Source organism: Arvicanthis niloticus, chromosome 26 (assembly GCF_011762505.2).
Source record: "Arvicanthis niloticus isolate mArvNil1 chromosome 26, mArvNil1.pat.X, whole genome shotgun sequence".
In the NCBI taxonomy this organism is placed as follows: Eukaryota; Metazoa; Chordata; class Mammalia; order Rodentia; family Muridae; genus Arvicanthis; species Arvicanthis niloticus.
In genome coordinates this window covers 12,636,751-12,652,766 of record NC_133434.1, presented here as the reverse complement: position 1 = coordinate 12,652,766, position 16,016 = coordinate 12,636,751, and the positions used below count along the sequence as shown (strand labels likewise).

The following is a 16,016-nucleotide window of genomic DNA, read 5'->3' as shown; positions in this document are numbered from 1 at the left end:
AAGAAGGATTCTTGGTAGAGAAGAACCTTCCATTTTGGCAATTTCTTGTATTGCTCGATTTCTTGAATATGCTTCTTTTTTTTTCTAGATTTACTTATTATTTTTTTTTTTATGAATGTGAGTACACTGTCACTCTCTTCAGTGACACACCAGAAGAGAGCATCAGATCCCATTACAGATGGTGATGAGCCACCATGTGGTTGCTGGGAATTGAACTCAGATCCTCTGGAAAAGCAGTCAGTGTTCTTAACCGCTGAGCCATCTCTCCAGCCCCCGAACATGGTTCTTCTTTCTGAGACTCCTTTCTCCTAGGCTGTATCCCAGAGTTCTCTCCTTCCTTGGTTCCATGTTTTCTGCTCCTAGATTAAAGATGGAGACTCCAGGCATCTCCATTAGTTTTGAAGCTCGCTGTGTACTATCGGGGTTATAGCAACATTGCTGCACCACTCACCTCTATATATCATCAGCCCTTGCAGTAAAATCAGGCTACCTCAAGCTACATAATCTTTCCTCTTCTAGGTCAGACAGCTCTGTTGCTGACAGCCATTATTGTTGTTGTTGTTATTTTACCAACTCCTACAACCCTAGACCTTGTATTGTTTACCCTCATAGGCTTGTTCCTTAGACAAACGGATTTGAAAGATATTTAACATCTTCTCATCCTATCTTGTGTGCAGAAAAGAAACTGTGTCAGAGACCTCACCGTATATCTCTTGGGAAATAGTATTGCTCCTAATCTTTCTTATAGATACCTTCCCCTGTCCTCAAGAAGCAAAGATGAGCGCCATTCATATAAGGATCTAGAGACAAGGGTGCATCCTGAAGTTGTAAATTTTACGGTCTTCCTAGAACACCATTTCTTCTGAGTTGCCTGGGATATCACATATTTAGTTTGTGGGATAGGGTTTGCTTGTGATAAGGTCTCACTCAGGTTGATTTCAAACTCCTTGGCAAAGGTATCATCCTGTCTCAGCATCCTATAGCTAGGACTATAGTCAGGTGGCATTACACGGGATGCCACATATTTGGATGAGAGTCTTTTGACCAAATCTATTGATAGTCCAGTGCTACAATGCCAGCTCCCTTTTCATTACCATCCCTTCTACACGTGCTCCACAGGCAGGAGCTGTTACTATGGAAATGTATTATTTTTAAAAACAGACTCAGCCTTGGGCTTGGGAAATATCTCGAGAACAAACCCACGCAAGCAAGGAGGTTAATGGGGTGGGGGGAGGTTCCTGAATCCTAGTTCCAAGGGGAAGGAGGACGATGGTGGTGCTCTATTCTCTACCTTTACCAGGTTTAGCTTCATTTTTCTCGCCGTTGATATTAGCTGGATTTTGTCAGGGATACCTTACCCCCTCCTCACCCAGCACCTAGCTTCAGCCTAGGCTCAAAAGCTGCTGAGCCAGGAGGTGTTGAAAGTGAGTGGTGATTTCCACAGGGACTAACTCATTTTTAACCCGCAGGCGTCCAACCATAGAAATCTAAGAAATGTAGGGGAAAACAGGCAGTATCTCAGATAAATGAAGTTCCCTTGCCTGGTACACAAGGGGTGCACAGGGATTTCAGGACGGGGCGGGACAGTTAAAAGTCTCCACCTATTCTCATCCCGGAATCCTCTACGTGTACAGCTCAACCCTCCCCGCCCCCCTCCACTCTTCTCTAGCTCTGAGCGGCGGGTTAGCTCGGCCCCGCCCGGTGAGGGCGCGGCTCCTTTAAGGGCGGGTGGGGGCGGGGCGCCGGCGGTGTTGTCAGTGTCAGTTCTGCGCACGCAGCCCTCCCGAAGCCGGTGCCGGCCCGCGAGCCCCGGTGTCTTTGCAGACTGATCCCTACCCGGGTCCGGAGGGGCCCACGCCGTGGGAGGAGTCGAGTGCTAGCTCGAGCCTTGCTGGGGTCACACACATCACCGGTGCTAGGGATCTGGATCCTCGGCCACGGAGACAGAGCCCAAGCGTCGCGACCCCGGAGGACCTCTTCTCTATCCGTGGCACCCACTGGTCCTGGGATCTCGGAGGCACCGGAGAGCCCCGGAGCCCGCGCGCTCAGCCCCGGGGGAGCTCGCCCACGCCCCACGGTCCATCCGGGCCATGCTCCCCCGGGGCAGCGGCTGAACTCGATCCGGGACCCGAGCCCGCGGGAGCATGGATCCCGACTGGGGGCAGCGGGATGTGGGCTGGGCGGCCCTGCTGATCCTCTTCGCCGCCTCGCTGATCACGGTATTGGGCTGGATGCTGCAGTATGCCCGGGGTTTGTGGCTTTCGCGGACCAGTGGGGGCCGAGACTCCCGACCCGCCTCAGCTGCTGAGCCCGGGGGTTCACTACGCGAGCTGGGTGTGTGGCGTTCGCTGCTGCGTCTGCGGGCGACCCGAACCAGCGCCCCCGAGGAAGCTGGCGTACGGGGCCTCCTGGCTTCGCTCTTTGCCTTCAAGTCTTTCCGGGAGAACTGGCAACGGGCTTGGGTGCGAGCCTTGAATGAGCAGGCCTGCAGGGACGGGGTGAGTTGCACTGAGCCCCTGTGTCGTCCTTTCAGCTTTGCCTTCTAGGGAAGAGCTTGCTCACGTTTGGAGGGCTGGATTAGGTCTGGGGATCAACTGGAGAACCCTGCAGCTTTCTCTTTCAGATCAGAGAAGAGCGGGCAGGTTAGACTGGGGCTTGTAACGAAGTCCAGTTATGTACCAAATTTTCTATTTTTATGGGCAAGGTACTCTGGTTCTAAACCCAGCACAAGTTACTGTTCTCATAGCAACGCTAATCCGTGTGCCTGAGGGCACTTCCGCCTAGACTGGGCTGGTTGGGCCAAGGGAGACAGGTGCACCTGCAGAAGGAATTTGCCTGGTCCTCATGCCACCACACCCAGTTAAGACTTCAAGCTCCCCAAACCTGGTGGTCAGGTAGAGCCCCCACGGTAACTGAATCGTCCCTTTATTTACCAGTAACGTCAGTACTACAGTCCTCCAGGCTGGCCTGCAGTGTGGTGTTGGAGGGAACGGACTTCAATTAAAGAGCATATTGATAACCTGCGTCCTCTCTAATAAATGAACTTGGGCTGCCCCTTAAGGGTCGTTCATGAACCGGTTCAGCCTACCTCCACCCATTGCACCATGGCCATCTGGCCTCCCAGGAAGTGGGGCAGGAAACAGAGTCATGAGACCGAGGTTGGGTGGAAGGCAGAGGTCTCCCTTTTCTGGACCGTTTCCCTTCCTGAGCCTCAGTCTATCAGCTCCCCGTGCAGAGGTCCTTCTCTGTTTCCAGCCCTCAGAGCTTGGAGGCTTCATCCTATTCATCCAGATGCCTAGAAACTGAGGTGCCCGGAGAAGTTCTCCTGTTTCCTCTTCCCAGTTGGCCCGCTGAAAGCCAGATGACATCTGTCAGTTTATACATTGACCCTACTTGTCCAACCTGGCTCTTCCTGTACCTTGTCCCTGGGTCAGAGGCAGCTCCCTGGGACAGCTGACTCAGCTGGACATTGGCCTCTCACAAGGGGAGGAGAGAGAGAGAGAGAGAGAGAGAGAGAGAGAGAGAGAGAGAGAGAGAGAGAGTTCGCAAGCACTCATCTCCCCAGTTGGCATGACTTTTGAAGAAGACAGCTCCCACCACAGGGAGGTTTGCTGGGGAAAGTGAATGAGCTCTGTGCATTTTGTTTTCTCTGTCTCAAATCCGGAGGACATATTGCCAGCCCAGGCTGTGCCCCCTCCTCAGTTCTATCCTGCTTTCCACTGCTGCAGAAGAATTAGGGAGTGGCTCTTTTGAGGGCTAAGCTAATCGGCTTCCCGGGCTCCCTAATACTCCTGCTGTCCGCCCTAAGGAATTATCTAGGCCTGGGACCCCCAGCCCTCCCTCTGAGCTTGCTCCTCTTCCTAGCACTTCTGATGGAGTTTCCTGGAGACGTGATAAGTTAGCCTTTATTTCTAAGAACTTAGGCAGAGTAATAGGATACCTTTGCCCATTCATATCCTGTTTATTTGGGAAAAGCCTTAGCCTTATTTCTCCCTCTTCTTTTATAGCAAATGACACAACCATTGCACCCTCGGCCTTGGCCAGCTGCAGATGAACACGCAACGGACATGTCAATTTGTTTTGTCGTTTACCTGTATTCGTGATTAGAATGAACGGTTAGGTGGAGGGGTGAAGAGGGAGTCAGGGAGAACAGAGAGGTTCCTGGGATATGAAGAGTTATCCGAGGTTCAAGGCGAGCTGCAGATCCTTGGAGATAGTGGGGCTGGAGGGAAAATCTTCTGTCCTAAAGTGTTGAGGCAAGGAGGGGCCAGAGGCCAGCCTATAGCTGAGGCCTCTGCAGTGCTAGAATCCAGCCAGCAATTGTGCAGACCAGCCCTGCAGGGGACAGCTCCAGAGACTTGATCTTGTGCCCACATTACTTCCTCAGAGCTCCATCCAAATCGCCTTTGAGGAGATACCCCAACTCCCACCAAGAGCCAGCATCAGTCATGTGACCTGCATAGACCAATCAGAGCGTACCATGGTAAGGGTCTGGTGGGCACTACAAGATAGGGCGGACCCCAAGGTTCCCTTTAGTAAGAGGGTACTTAATTTGAGGTTTCTATGTGCCTAAAGGACCTAAGGATTTGTTTCAGGAGGTGTGAGAATCTCACTGAGGTGATAGGCAAAGTGTGTGTGTGTGTGTGTTTTCTAAGGAGAGAAGAGTTTTTTGGCTTTGTTTTGTTTGGTTTGTTTTGAGACAGGGTTTCTCTGTGTAGTCCTGCCTGCCTTGGAACTCTGTAGATCAGGCTAGCGTCAAACTCAGAGATCTGCCTGCCTCTGCCTCCAGAGTACTGGGATTAAAGGCATGAGCCACCACCACCCAGCTGAGTTTTTGCTTTTGTCTAATTAATTGAGAAGCTTAGGGCTCCCAAAAGGACATCCCAAGAATGACAGAAGTGGGAAAGGGTCTATTGAACCGTTTGTTGTAAGGTAGGGCAGAGCCAGGTGGGTGTCCTCCTTAATGCCTGACACTAGTCCCTGTTTCAGGTGCTGCACTGCCAGCTCTCTGCTGAGGAGGTGCACTTCCCCATCTCTGTGACCCAGCAGTCCCCCGCTGCCGTCTCCATGGAGACCTACCACGTCACTCTGACACTGCCACCAACACAGGTGGAGGGAAATGTGGGGAGCTGAGTTGGGCAGAGGGCAGTTGAGTTGGCCAGCATTTTCTCTCTGGCTCCTCTCTGCGATGGAATTCGATGGAATTCGGGAAGGAAGGGTCCTGAGGACTTGGCAGGGGGTCCTGGGAAGAATGGGGTAGGTCCCACTAATCCTTCTGTTCTTGTCACTAGCTGGAAGTCAGCCTGGAGGAAATCCCGGATGAGGGACTACTGGTGTCCTGGGCCTTCACTGACCGCCCAGATCTCAGCCTAAAGGTGCTTCCCAAGTTGCAGACTAGGGAGGTAAGAAGTGGGCAGCAGAGGAGAGACTGAGCTAGCAGTGGAGCAGGGCAGAGGCTCCACCTCTTCTCCTCTCTGCAGAGAGATGAGGAACAACCAGAGCTTTCAACAGTTGAGGAACTGATCAAGGACGCTATAGTCAGCACTCAGCCCGCCATGATGGTCAACCTCAGGGCCTGCTCTGCCCCAGGAGGCCTGGTGAGTGAACACCCAAAGGGAAAGGTTTGCATGTATTCCTTCTCCAGGATCCTGTATCAGGATTATTTCTCTTTTTACCTCCTTCTCCTCTTAGGTACCCAGTGAGAAGCCACCCATGATGTCCCAGGCCCAGCCATCCATCTCCAGACCTACCCGATTATTCTTACGGCAGCTTCGAGCATCTCACCTGGGAAGTGAACTAGGAGGTGAGAATTCCATTGCCCTTGCCATAAGTATAGGCAGCCCCTTCCCCTCTGCCCAGGAAATAGCTCCTCTGTCCTCCGGACTTTGTTTCTTCTGTTTGAGCATCCTCCAAGTTTTGTTTCCTTACAGGTACTGAGGAACTGTGCTGTGCCGCCGAGCTTGACAACCCCATGCAACAGAAGTGGACCAAACCCATGAGGGCTGGCCCTGAGGTGGAGTGGACAGAGGATCTAGCTCTGTGAGTCACACTGTGCTCCTAACCTCTGTGCCCATGGGCAGTCAGGATGAAGAAACCTTTCCAGGCTAGTCTTGGCATGAGCTAGCCAGGCCCTGAGAACACAGACAAGGAACACAGCCCCACCTCTGGGTGGTTCATGGGCCTGAAGCAGAGACAGATGTACCTAGGGAAGATAGGACAAATTTGCCAGCTGAGATCTGTGCACAGCATGCCATGGGGGTGCTTCAATCGGGGAGCTGAATTCTCATGATGGAATAAAGATCTGATGAATCTTCATGGAAGAAGTCTGTTTAAACCACACCTTCGGGCAAGAGTAGCATTGCAACAGAATGTGAGGCAGCTTTAGCCTGAGATAGACATCAGGTGGGGGAGTGTTGGGGATGTGCGTACCTGGCTGAGGAAAGTGATTTCCACTCATGGCTTGGTCCATAGTCCCAGGAAGGTGGACAATTTGCCCACATCTCTGCCTCTAGCCTTTGACTGACTCGGGCTCAGTTTGCTATGCTCCTCACGTGACCTATCCATCCTCTTTCGGCCTTCAGGGATCTGGGTCCTCAGAGCCGGGAGCTGACCCTCAAAGTGCTCAGAAGCAGCAGTTGTGGAGATGGTGAGCTGAGCGTGGGACAGAAGGGACACTTTGGAGTGGGTGCTGAGCAGGTCTTGCTCCTGGGCCCGGCTCACAGCGTCATTCTTGTCTCTAGCTGAACTCCTTGGCCAAGCCACACTGCCTGTGGGTTCACCTTCTAGACCACTGTCACGAAGACAAGTGTGCCCACTGACCCCAGGACCCGGGAAATCCCTGAGCCCAGCAGCCACTGTGACAGCAGAGGTGAGAAGGTGACCACTGTGGAGAGGTGGATAGACCAGCACGGGGCAGTCTCTCTGAGATCCTGACCCCTCGCTCTCTCCCCACTCTCTGGCAGCTACACTATGAGCAGGGCTCCCCTCGGAATCTGGGCACTCCCACCTCTTCCACCCCTCGCCCCAGCATCACACCCACCAAGAAGATTGAGTTGGACCGGACCATCATGCCTGATGGCACAATCGTCACCACTGTCACTACTGTCCAGTCCCGCCCCCGTGTAGATGGCAAACTAGGTAAAAAGTAGTAGGGCCTCAGATTAGCCCCCATTGCCTGACAGGGGACGGGGAGGGGGGAAGCCTTAATGCCTGCCACATGCACATCTTCCTGACATCCCATTCTGGTCCAGTCTGCATCTTCCTCCACCTGTCTCCCACACTTGTCTTTGCACCTCTCCATCCCCTCAGCTGTCCTCTCACCATTGAGCCCTTAGGAATCATCTATCCTCTCCTCTTGTTCTAAATTGCTTTCTCTCATTCCATGGGTCTCTTTCCTTCTTTGACTCTAGTCCCAACTTGGCTAATTGTCCCACCCTGCAGTGGTCCCTGACCTCTTCTGGCAAGCCCAATGTCGTGGCATTTTTCTGTTCCCAGTGGCCTTATGTCACTTGTTCCATTTCTAGGGCTCCCATGGCAATTTGTCTACCTCCAGGGTCCCCTAAACATTCTCTATCCACGTTTGGCATCTCCCTATACCCTTCAGTGGGTCCGATGGCACTTTCCCATACTGTCATTGGTTCCTGTAGCATCTTTTCTTTCAGCATCGTCTTAATCACCCTGTGATTAATCCCCCTTAATCATCTTTGCCCTCTGAGTCAACCAAAGTCTGCATCTCGATAAAGATAGTAGGGGTGGGACCATTCTAAAGCACCTCCCAGCTCACTGACCCTTCCCCACCCAGCAGACTCCCCCTCCCGCTCCCCGTCCAAGGTGGAGGTGACTGAGAAGATGACAACTGTGCTGAGTGAGAGCAGCGGCGGCCCCAGCAATGCCTCCCACAGTAGCAGCCGTGAGTGGGTCAGGGGAGTGAGCAAGCACGGGTGGCTCTAAGGTCCCTGTAGTCAAGAACTACTTTGGGTGGTGCAAGAGGGGTTCGAACCCAAGAAAGAGCCCGGTGGAAGTGAAGCCATGGATCTTCTGTATCCCCCAGCAGGGGAAAGCCACCTTTCCAATGGCTTGGATCCAGTAGCAGAGACAGCAATTCGCCAGCTGACTGAGCCCAGTGGGCGGGCAGCCAAGAAGACACCCACCAAGCGCAGCACGCTCATCATCTCTGGTGTTTCCAAGGTAACAGAGCTCTGGGGAGAGAGCTAAAATGGGGAGAAAGCCCTCATGGGTCATTCTTGCCCATTAAAACTTGTCCCTCCTGGCAGGTGCCCATCGCGCAGGACGAGTTGGCACTCTCCTTGGGTTATGCGGCTTCTCTGGAAGCCTCATTGCAAGATGATGCAGGAGCCAGTGGTGGTCCTTCGTCACCTCCCTCAGACCCATCAGCGACATCCCCAGGACCCGTGGATGCCCTCTCCAGTCCCACGAGTGTCCAGGAAGCAGATGAGACGACACGTTCAGACATTTCTGAGAGGCCATCTGTGGATGATGTTGAGTCAGAAACAGGGTCTACTGGTGCCCTGGAGACCAGAAGCCTCAAGGATCACAAAGGTGGGGAGCCATGGATAAGTTATCCTTATTATTGCTTTTTGAGGGGGTGGGGCTGAGACGGAGTCTGGCCTGGAATGCACTGTATAGCCCAGGCTAGTTTCAAATTTACAATACTTCTTCTGCCTCAGTTTCCCAAGTGATAATTCTAGTCATGGGCCTCTACACCCAGCTGTTTGCTGCTTTTCTGGACTGCGTTGTAACCTCAGCCCTACTAGACAACTTGGAGACAATGTTAGCTAACTTGCTTTCAAGAATCAAGAGCTCACCAGTAGATCGGGAAGTCTGGTGCTCGGGAAGTTTTGAGCTTGGATATGACAAGTTGGAGTGACAGCACGGGGAGTCACCGTGTTTCCCTTTCTTCCTGAGCTAAAGGGCTTGTTTTCTTTCACTGTTTTTGTTGTTTGAAGACATCTCATGTAGTCCAGGCTATCTCAAACTTGCTATATATCCAGAGTTGACTGTAAATGTCTGGTCATCAAGCCTTCATTTCACCTCTCAATTACGAGGATTATAGATATGCGACAACGCGCTCAGCCATTTTAAAAATTATTGCATTTATTTGTGTGTGTGTGTGCATGTATGTGTACCAGCCACAGCACACAATCACAGTCAGAAGAGGATTTGTAGTTGGTTTTTTTCCTTCCACCATGTGGGTCCCAGGGACTGAACTGAAGTTGTCACATGTTTGGCAGCAAACACTTTTCCCTGTTGAGACATCTTTCACAATCTTTCTTTCTTTCTTTCTTTCTTTCTTTCTTTCTTTCTTTCTTTCTTTCTTTCTTTCTTTTTTCTTTTGTTTTTTCGAGACAGGGTTTCTCTGTGTAGCCTTGGCTGTCCTGGAACTCACTCTGTAGACCAGGCTGGCCTCGAACTCAGAAATCTGCCTGCCTCTGCCTCCCAAGTGCTGGGATTAAAGGCGTGCGCCACCACAGCCCGGCTTTCACGATCTTTCTAAATTGTGCATTGAGTGTTTTGCCTACGTGTACATCACATGGGTGCCTGGTGCCCAAAGAGGTGGAAAGAGATTGTTGAACTGGAGTTATAGACATTTATGAGCCACTGTGTGGATGCTGGGAATCAAACCTTGGCCCTCTGGATGAGCAGCAAGTGTTCTTAACCACTGAGCCATCTGCCCAGCCTCCTGCTGAGATATATTGCTAACTCTTGCTTAGGTTTTGGGACAGAGTTTCACACTATACACAAAGTTGGCTTAGAATTCACGGGCTTTTTTTTTTTTTTTTTTCTTTCCCTCCTCTTCTCTGTACCCCCAGTTGTATGGAGAAATTCTACTCCATGCCAATCTTAACCTTGTTCCCCTGAGCAAGTGTACTCCATGGTAATACACATCTTTCATCCCTGCACTCAGGAAGCAGAGACAGGTAGATCTGTGAGTTCAAAGCCAACCTGGTGAAAGCCAGTTTCAAAAAAGAAAAGAAAGAAAGAAAGAAGGAAGGAGGGAAAGGAAAGGAAAGGAAAGGAAAGGAAAGGAAAGGAAAGGAAAGATAGATAGATAGATAGATAGATAGATAGATAGATAGATAGATCCCTTGAGCTGGGTGGCAATACCTGAATTCCCAGCACTTGGGAAGCTGAGGCAGGATTTTGAGTTGAAGGCCAGTTTACAGGTCACATATTGAGACTGTCAAGGAAGGAGGGAAGGGAGGAAGCATGTCATTCCCCCTCTGGCTGTGACTCAGGTTGCAAACAACCTTTCTAACTTCAAAGGACAAAGAGTTTGCTGTCTTACATCTTCCCCATTGACCAATGACCCTGTCAGCTGTGATCTATTTACTATTTAAAAGCTGGTACTGTGTAGGGCATGGTGTAATCTCAGTACTCCAGAGTCTGTGGCAAAAGGATGGCTGTAGGTTTAAGATCAGCTTGGGTTATGTAATAAGTTCAAGGCCAGCCCAGGCTACGAAGCCAGGTTCTTGCTCAAACAAAACTAACAGAAAAGAATCTAGATCTGTGGCTTGCATCACTTGAGATAAAGGAGTCCGAGAATCCAAAGCCTGCTGTGTGAGCACCATCCTCTCTCTGTTCCCCAGATTCACATCTTTGAGGTTTCTAGGCTCCCCACTGCTCACACCCTGGAATGTAGTATGTTAATCCACCTTTCCTTTTATGATTTATAGGCCTTAAGGAACACCCTCTGTGCAGCTTTTGTCTTTCCACTGAAAGGAGGCTCAGTCGGCAGAGTCCTCCCAGATCGGCAGTCCCAACCCTTGTTATTCCTCCAGGGGATATGGTCAGAGGCGCACATATCCCACCCCCTAGGACTGTGTTCCTTCCTCAGGATGGGTGAAACTCCCGTGTGCTTCCATTGCCTTTCCTGAAAAAGGCAGGCATTAGGCAAGAGACAGATTCCAGTCTTGTATTTTGTACGAGCCCCCTAAGTTTTTTCTCCACCCTCATCCCGGTCCTGTGCCCCTCCGCCCACCTCAGTTTCCCTTCTTCTCTACAGTGAGTTTCCTGCGCAGTGGCACTAAACTCATATTCCGCCGGAGGCCCCGACAGAAGGAAGCTGGTCTGAGCCAGTCACACGATGACCTGTCCAACACCACGGCCACACCTAGCGTCCGGAAGAAGGCTGGCAGCTTTTCCCGTCGCCTTATCAAGCGTTTTTCCTTTAAATCCAAACCCAAAGCCAATGGCAACCCTAGCCCCCAGCTCTGAGAGCCCCCGAACTAGAGGAGAGCGAGAGTTCTCTTAGTCTGTTCCCCACACCCCCTACTGTACCCCTTCCTGGATTCCCAGTGCTGGGGCCAGGAAAGCCCTTGGGTTATAGGAAGCCCCAGCACGCTGGGCTGTGGGGTAAGCGGGGAAACATTTGAGAGGTAACAGTTGTTGCTGCGGACATAGGAGAGTTTGGCAGCTGAGAGTAAGGGGCAGGCTCTGTCTTGCGTGTGTGGACGTTCTTCAGAAGCCTCTGCTGGTACTGCCCCCAGAGGGGAGCCCAGAGCACTCTCTCCTCAGCAGACCCTTCTTCCTTATTTATTCTCTTTTCTATTTATATATGTGGTCTAGAACCCTTGGCAAACAGATGATAGAGGGCATCTCTCCCAGGTGACCCTTTTTCTGTCCCAGAAGGGTAAGGCAATCTCCAGGACAGGCTTCTATACCTGGGAGTCCTTTCTTAGACCAGCACCAATGTCTGCCTTCAGAAGACATTGGCAGATCATAGGAAGCCGGGCTCGTGCCCGGGATGGGGGGCAGGCACTCCCCACCTCCCTACCTCCCACATCGCTCCTCGTCTCTCCTTCCCCTTTATTACCGTTTTTTGTACTTGATGCCTTCTCCGTGAGCAGTGGCTCAGTTGGAAGGAGGGAGCCAGGAAGCTGGGAGGAACCCTTCCCTAGAGAGCCGGCTTCAGGAGCTTTAAAGACGGTCCGATCATAGAGCAAGGTTACACCTCTGTATGTTGGGAGATGATGTCCATTGCTGTGTGATGGCTTGGAATTTAATTTATTTAATTAAAATCAAATTGGAGTTTATAAACAGGAATCGCTGGTTATCCTTTGAAAAGCAAACAGGCCTAGATAAGAGGCGTTGATAAGAGCGGGCAGCTCACTGACCGGGACCCAGGCAGTCACGTGGTACAGATGGCTCTCCCCCCCCCCCCCCCCGACCCCCGCGGACACAAGGACACGTGTAGAGAGGGGTTTGAGTGACTACACTCTGAAAAGTCAAGTTGCTGCAAAAAGGCCTGTCGTCTCTTGTCCTCGCCCCTCCCCCACAGGCTGTTCTTTCTGGGCCTTAACGAGATTCAGAGTGTGGACTCCGAGGCTGCACTGTTCTTATCTGAGACCCAGCAACATTGACCGGTTGGTTACCTTTGTGACCGTGGACAAATAAAGGAGCGCAGTTGATTTAGTTTGTTTTTGATCCAGCGCCTCACCTATCTCGTCCTAGCTGGCTTGGAACTCCTTAAGTAGACCAGGCTAGCTTGAATCACAGGTTCCCCTGCTTCTTCCTCCTGAGCGCTAGGACACCACATCTGGCTGTGTACTCAGTTTTTCTTCTGTAAAATGGGAACTATGGGCTGACGACATAACTCAAAGGTAGAGCCCTGCCCTAGCATACCCAAGGCTCTGGGTTTTGTCTCTAGCAATATTTAATAGAGAGGATGGACCCAGATGTGGTGACTGACACTGTAAGAAATATCTGAACGCCTTGAGAATAGATCACTCCAGACCACGCGGTTCTAAGTGGGAAAAGGTTTATTCAGGGGAAAGGGCAAAGGTGGGGAGAGAAGAGAAGTAGAGGCCGGCCATGACCACGTGGAGAGAGAGGAAGGTGGGGGAGGGGCCAGAGAGGCGAGAGGGTAAGAGGATAAGAGAGTAAGAGCGCAAGAGAGTAAGAGAAAGAGGAGGGGGCAAGCAGCCCCTTTTATAGTGGATCAGGCTACCTGGTGGTTGCCAGGTAGCTGTGGGGAGGAGCATACCTGGCTGTTGCCAGGTAGCTGTGGGGAGGAGCATACCTGGCTGCTGCCAGGTAACTGGGGAGGTGGAGTTTAGACGGAATACTAACAGACACAAACCTCTGGGACTCAGAAGCAGGAGGATCTCTGAGTTCCCCACTAGTCAGGATTATATAATGAGACCCTGTCCAAAACAAACAAAAGTGCTATTCCTAACATAGGTGAGTTTTAGGTACCTACAGGTATGTCTCTGGTTCCTGTCCTTTGGGATATCACACAGGATTGAACCTGCTTTAGGAGGTTAGGCAGAATGCAGAACCAATAGGCAGGAAACTAGGTCTGCCACAAATATCTCTATCTGGCCCAAGCTGCTACTTCTTCCTGGACCTCGGTTTCTTCACCTCTAAAATGAAAGTGGCCCGGGAAAATCAGGCCACTTCTGAACTCTAGCCTTAATGTTTAACTTACTTGGGCTTGGCTTCTGAATAGACAGCATGGTTTGTTGTTGTTTCTGATACAAGGTCTTGCTATGTGGCCCAGGCTGGCCTTAAACTTTCCCAGTGCTGAGATTATGGGTGTGTGACATCACTTGTTTTAGGGTTTTTTTCTTTTTTTAATGTGTGTGATGACAGAATTCAGGGCCTCATACCTGTAACCTCTTCCACTAAGAGGCATCCCAAATCCTCTTTTTTTCCCTTTTATAGATAGGATCTCACTAAATTACCCAGATAGGCCTTGACATTCTTTTTTTTTTTTTGTTTTGTTTTGTTTTTTGTTTTTCGAGACAGGGTTTCTCTGTGTAGCCCTGGCTGTCCTGGAACTCACTCTGTAGACCAGGCTGGCCTCGAACTCAGAAATTCACCTGCCTCTGCCTCCCAAGTGCTGGGATTAAAGGCGTGCGCCACCACTGCCCGGCAGGCCTTGACATTCTTTACAGCTCAGACTGACCTTGAATATAAAATCCTGTGTCTATCAAGTGTGGGGGATTAGAGATGAGTTCTAACAGCCTGCTGGTGGTGGTGGTAGTGGCACACGCCTTTAATCCCAGCTCTTGGGAGGCAGAGGCAGGCAGATCTCCCTGACTTTGAGGACAGCCTGGTTTACAAAGCAAACTCTTTGAGAGCCAGGGACACACAGAGAAGCCCTGTCTCAAAACAACAAGAAAAAGAGTTTTATTTTGTCTGACCTAATCTATATCCTTTAATAAACACAAATGGTGTTTGTAGGGGCAGCTTTTTAGAAAAGAATCCAAGAATATATCTGGATAACCCAGCCCAAATTGTAGTTTCTCAAAATGAAAGTGAGCTATATTAGGCAACGAAACACTGCCTTTGAACTCTGGACTTAAGAACACCTGCTCCTTTTACAGAGGACCTTGGTTCAGTTTCTACCCTCACCTGGCAGCCATAACCATCTGTGTTCCTGGGAATCTGGTGCCCACTTCTGGCATCAGGCCACACATGATGCACATAATATTTAGTCTAATTTTTGAGATGGTCCTGAGAAAGTGGCTCAGTGTTTTTTTGTTTGTTTGTTTGTTTGTTTGTTTTTTTGTTTTTTGTTGTTTTTTTGTTTTTTGAGACAGGGTTTCTCTGTATAGCCCTGGCTGTCCTGGAACTCACTCTGTAGACCAGGCTGGCCTCAAACTCAGAAATCCGCCTGCCTCTGCCTCTCCCAAGTGCTGGGATTAAGGGAGTGCACCACCACCGCTCAGCTAGCTCAGCATTTTTAAACATTGCTTTTAAGCACTCTTGAAGAGGACCCTGGTTCAGTTTTCAGCACCTACATGGCAGCTTACAACCACCTGTATCTCCAGTTGTAGGGAGGACCTGATGCCTTCTTTTGGTCTCTGTAGTCATAGCACATATATGCTGTACCTACATACATGCAGGCAAACACTCAGACATTAAAGTCAATCTTAGCCAGTTGTAGTGGTACATGCCTTTAATCCTAGCATTCAGAAGGCAGAGGCAGGCAGCTCTCTGTGAGTTCAAGGCCAGCCTGGTCTACATGGGATTATAGAACTGAAGCATTGTGACTACAGCTTCATTCCTTTTACTTTGTTGATCATGACAATGCCTTTGGGATCTTCCTGCCTTGTAGCGCCCCACTCGTCCAGCAAGGAAGACGCGAACAACCAGATCCTTCTCAACAGCCTTTATTGCAGAAGCGCTCTTTTAGTTTTCAGAGGGAGACCTCGAATGCCCAGGGTGAGCTGCTTATATACCCTCAGCCCTGGGGGTGTGTGTGCATGGAGGTGTGCGATTGGTCAGAACTGCAGCACCTCATTAGCATACCTCACCAGGAGGGGGTGATTGGTCAGTATCCTGGTACCTCATTAGCATACCCTGCTCGATTGTGGTACCTCATTAGCATAACCCCCCCTTCAGGAGGGGTTTGGCGCCAAATTGAGTTGACACATTCGCAGTGCACTATTTACTAGTAGCCGATACCAGAGGCTGAGGCTGGTGCCATCTTGACCGGCCGAGTCGGGTCGGCGGCCTACACTGCCTGCCAGTGGCAGAAGACCTGGGTTTACAGGCCTGTGAACACCTAACTTATCTTTATGTTGTCTTTAAACTTTTATTTATGTAGGACACACACAAAATGATTTTTGAGAAACTGTCTCATAGCCCGGGCTGTCTTGTAATTTATTATATAGCACCCCTCCTGGAAACTGACCCCAGGTTTATGATCCTGCCTCCAATTCCCCAGCCATGGGAGTACAAGTGTGTATGTATTACCACACCAAGCTTAATGTGGTGGTTGGCTTTATTTTGTTTTCTGAACAGAGGTCTCTCTCACTGTGTAACTTTGGGGGGCCCAGGACTCACTATGTAGACCAGATTGGTCTTAAACTCAGAGGTCCACCTGCCACTTCCTCCTGAGTGGCAGGAGTAAAGTTATGTGCCACCATGCATGGCAATTTTAAATACTTACTGAATTTACCTCACTGGATTATGTGATTGTGACTGGTTTATAAAAACAAAGAGGGGTTCTTCCTCACCGGGTAGTGTAGAATGCAGAGTAGTAAGCA

General features: G+C 50.5%; 1 protein-coding gene across 4 annotated transcripts; it reads left to right on the top strand.

The window, feature by feature from the left end:
- Positions 1-1,747: 1,747 nt before the first annotated feature.
- Positions 1,748-12,063, top strand: C2cd2l (C2CD2 like). 4 transcript variants are annotated; one of them, XM_076924861.1, is made up of 14 exons: positions 1,748-2,498; positions 4,388-4,483; positions 4,990-5,109; positions 5,292-5,402; positions 5,481-5,597; positions 5,692-5,803; positions 5,931-6,039; positions 6,582-6,646; positions 6,741-6,868; positions 6,963-7,137; positions 7,802-7,909; positions 8,051-8,187; positions 8,274-8,559; positions 11,024-12,063. In XM_076924861.1, the coding sequence occupies exons 1-14, from the start codon at positions 2,145-2,147 to the stop codon at positions 11,233-11,235; spliced, it is 2,130 nt and encodes a 709-aa protein (XP_076780976.1). In that variant the 5' UTR covers positions 1,748-2,144; the 3' UTR covers positions 11,236-12,063. The 4 variants fall into 4 exon arrangements, with proteins under 4 accessions (XP_076780976.1, XP_076780979.1, XP_076780978.1 ...); XM_076924864.1 differs by having other exon boundaries at positions 1,995-2,498; positions 7,805-7,909; positions 8,054-8,187; positions 11,024-11,285; XM_076924863.1 differs by having other exon boundaries at positions 1,995-2,498; positions 7,805-7,909; positions 11,024-11,285.
- Positions 12,064-16,016: the final 3,953 nt, after the last annotated feature.

Bases quoted from the DNA above. Each gene is read 5' to 3' on its own strand.
- C2cd2l (XM_076924861.1), top strand. From the start codon at position 2,145: ATGGATCCCGACTGGGGGCAGCGGGATGTGGGCTGGGCGGCCCTGCTG. The intron at 4,484-4,989 runs GTAAGGGTCTGG...TCCCTGTTTCAG, and splicing joins ACCAATCAGAGCGTACCATG to GTGCTGCACTGCCAGCTCTC. The intron at 6,040-6,581 runs GTGAGTCACACT...TTCGGCCTTCAG, and splicing joins TGGACAGAGGATCTAGCTCT to GGATCTGGGTCCTCAGAGCC.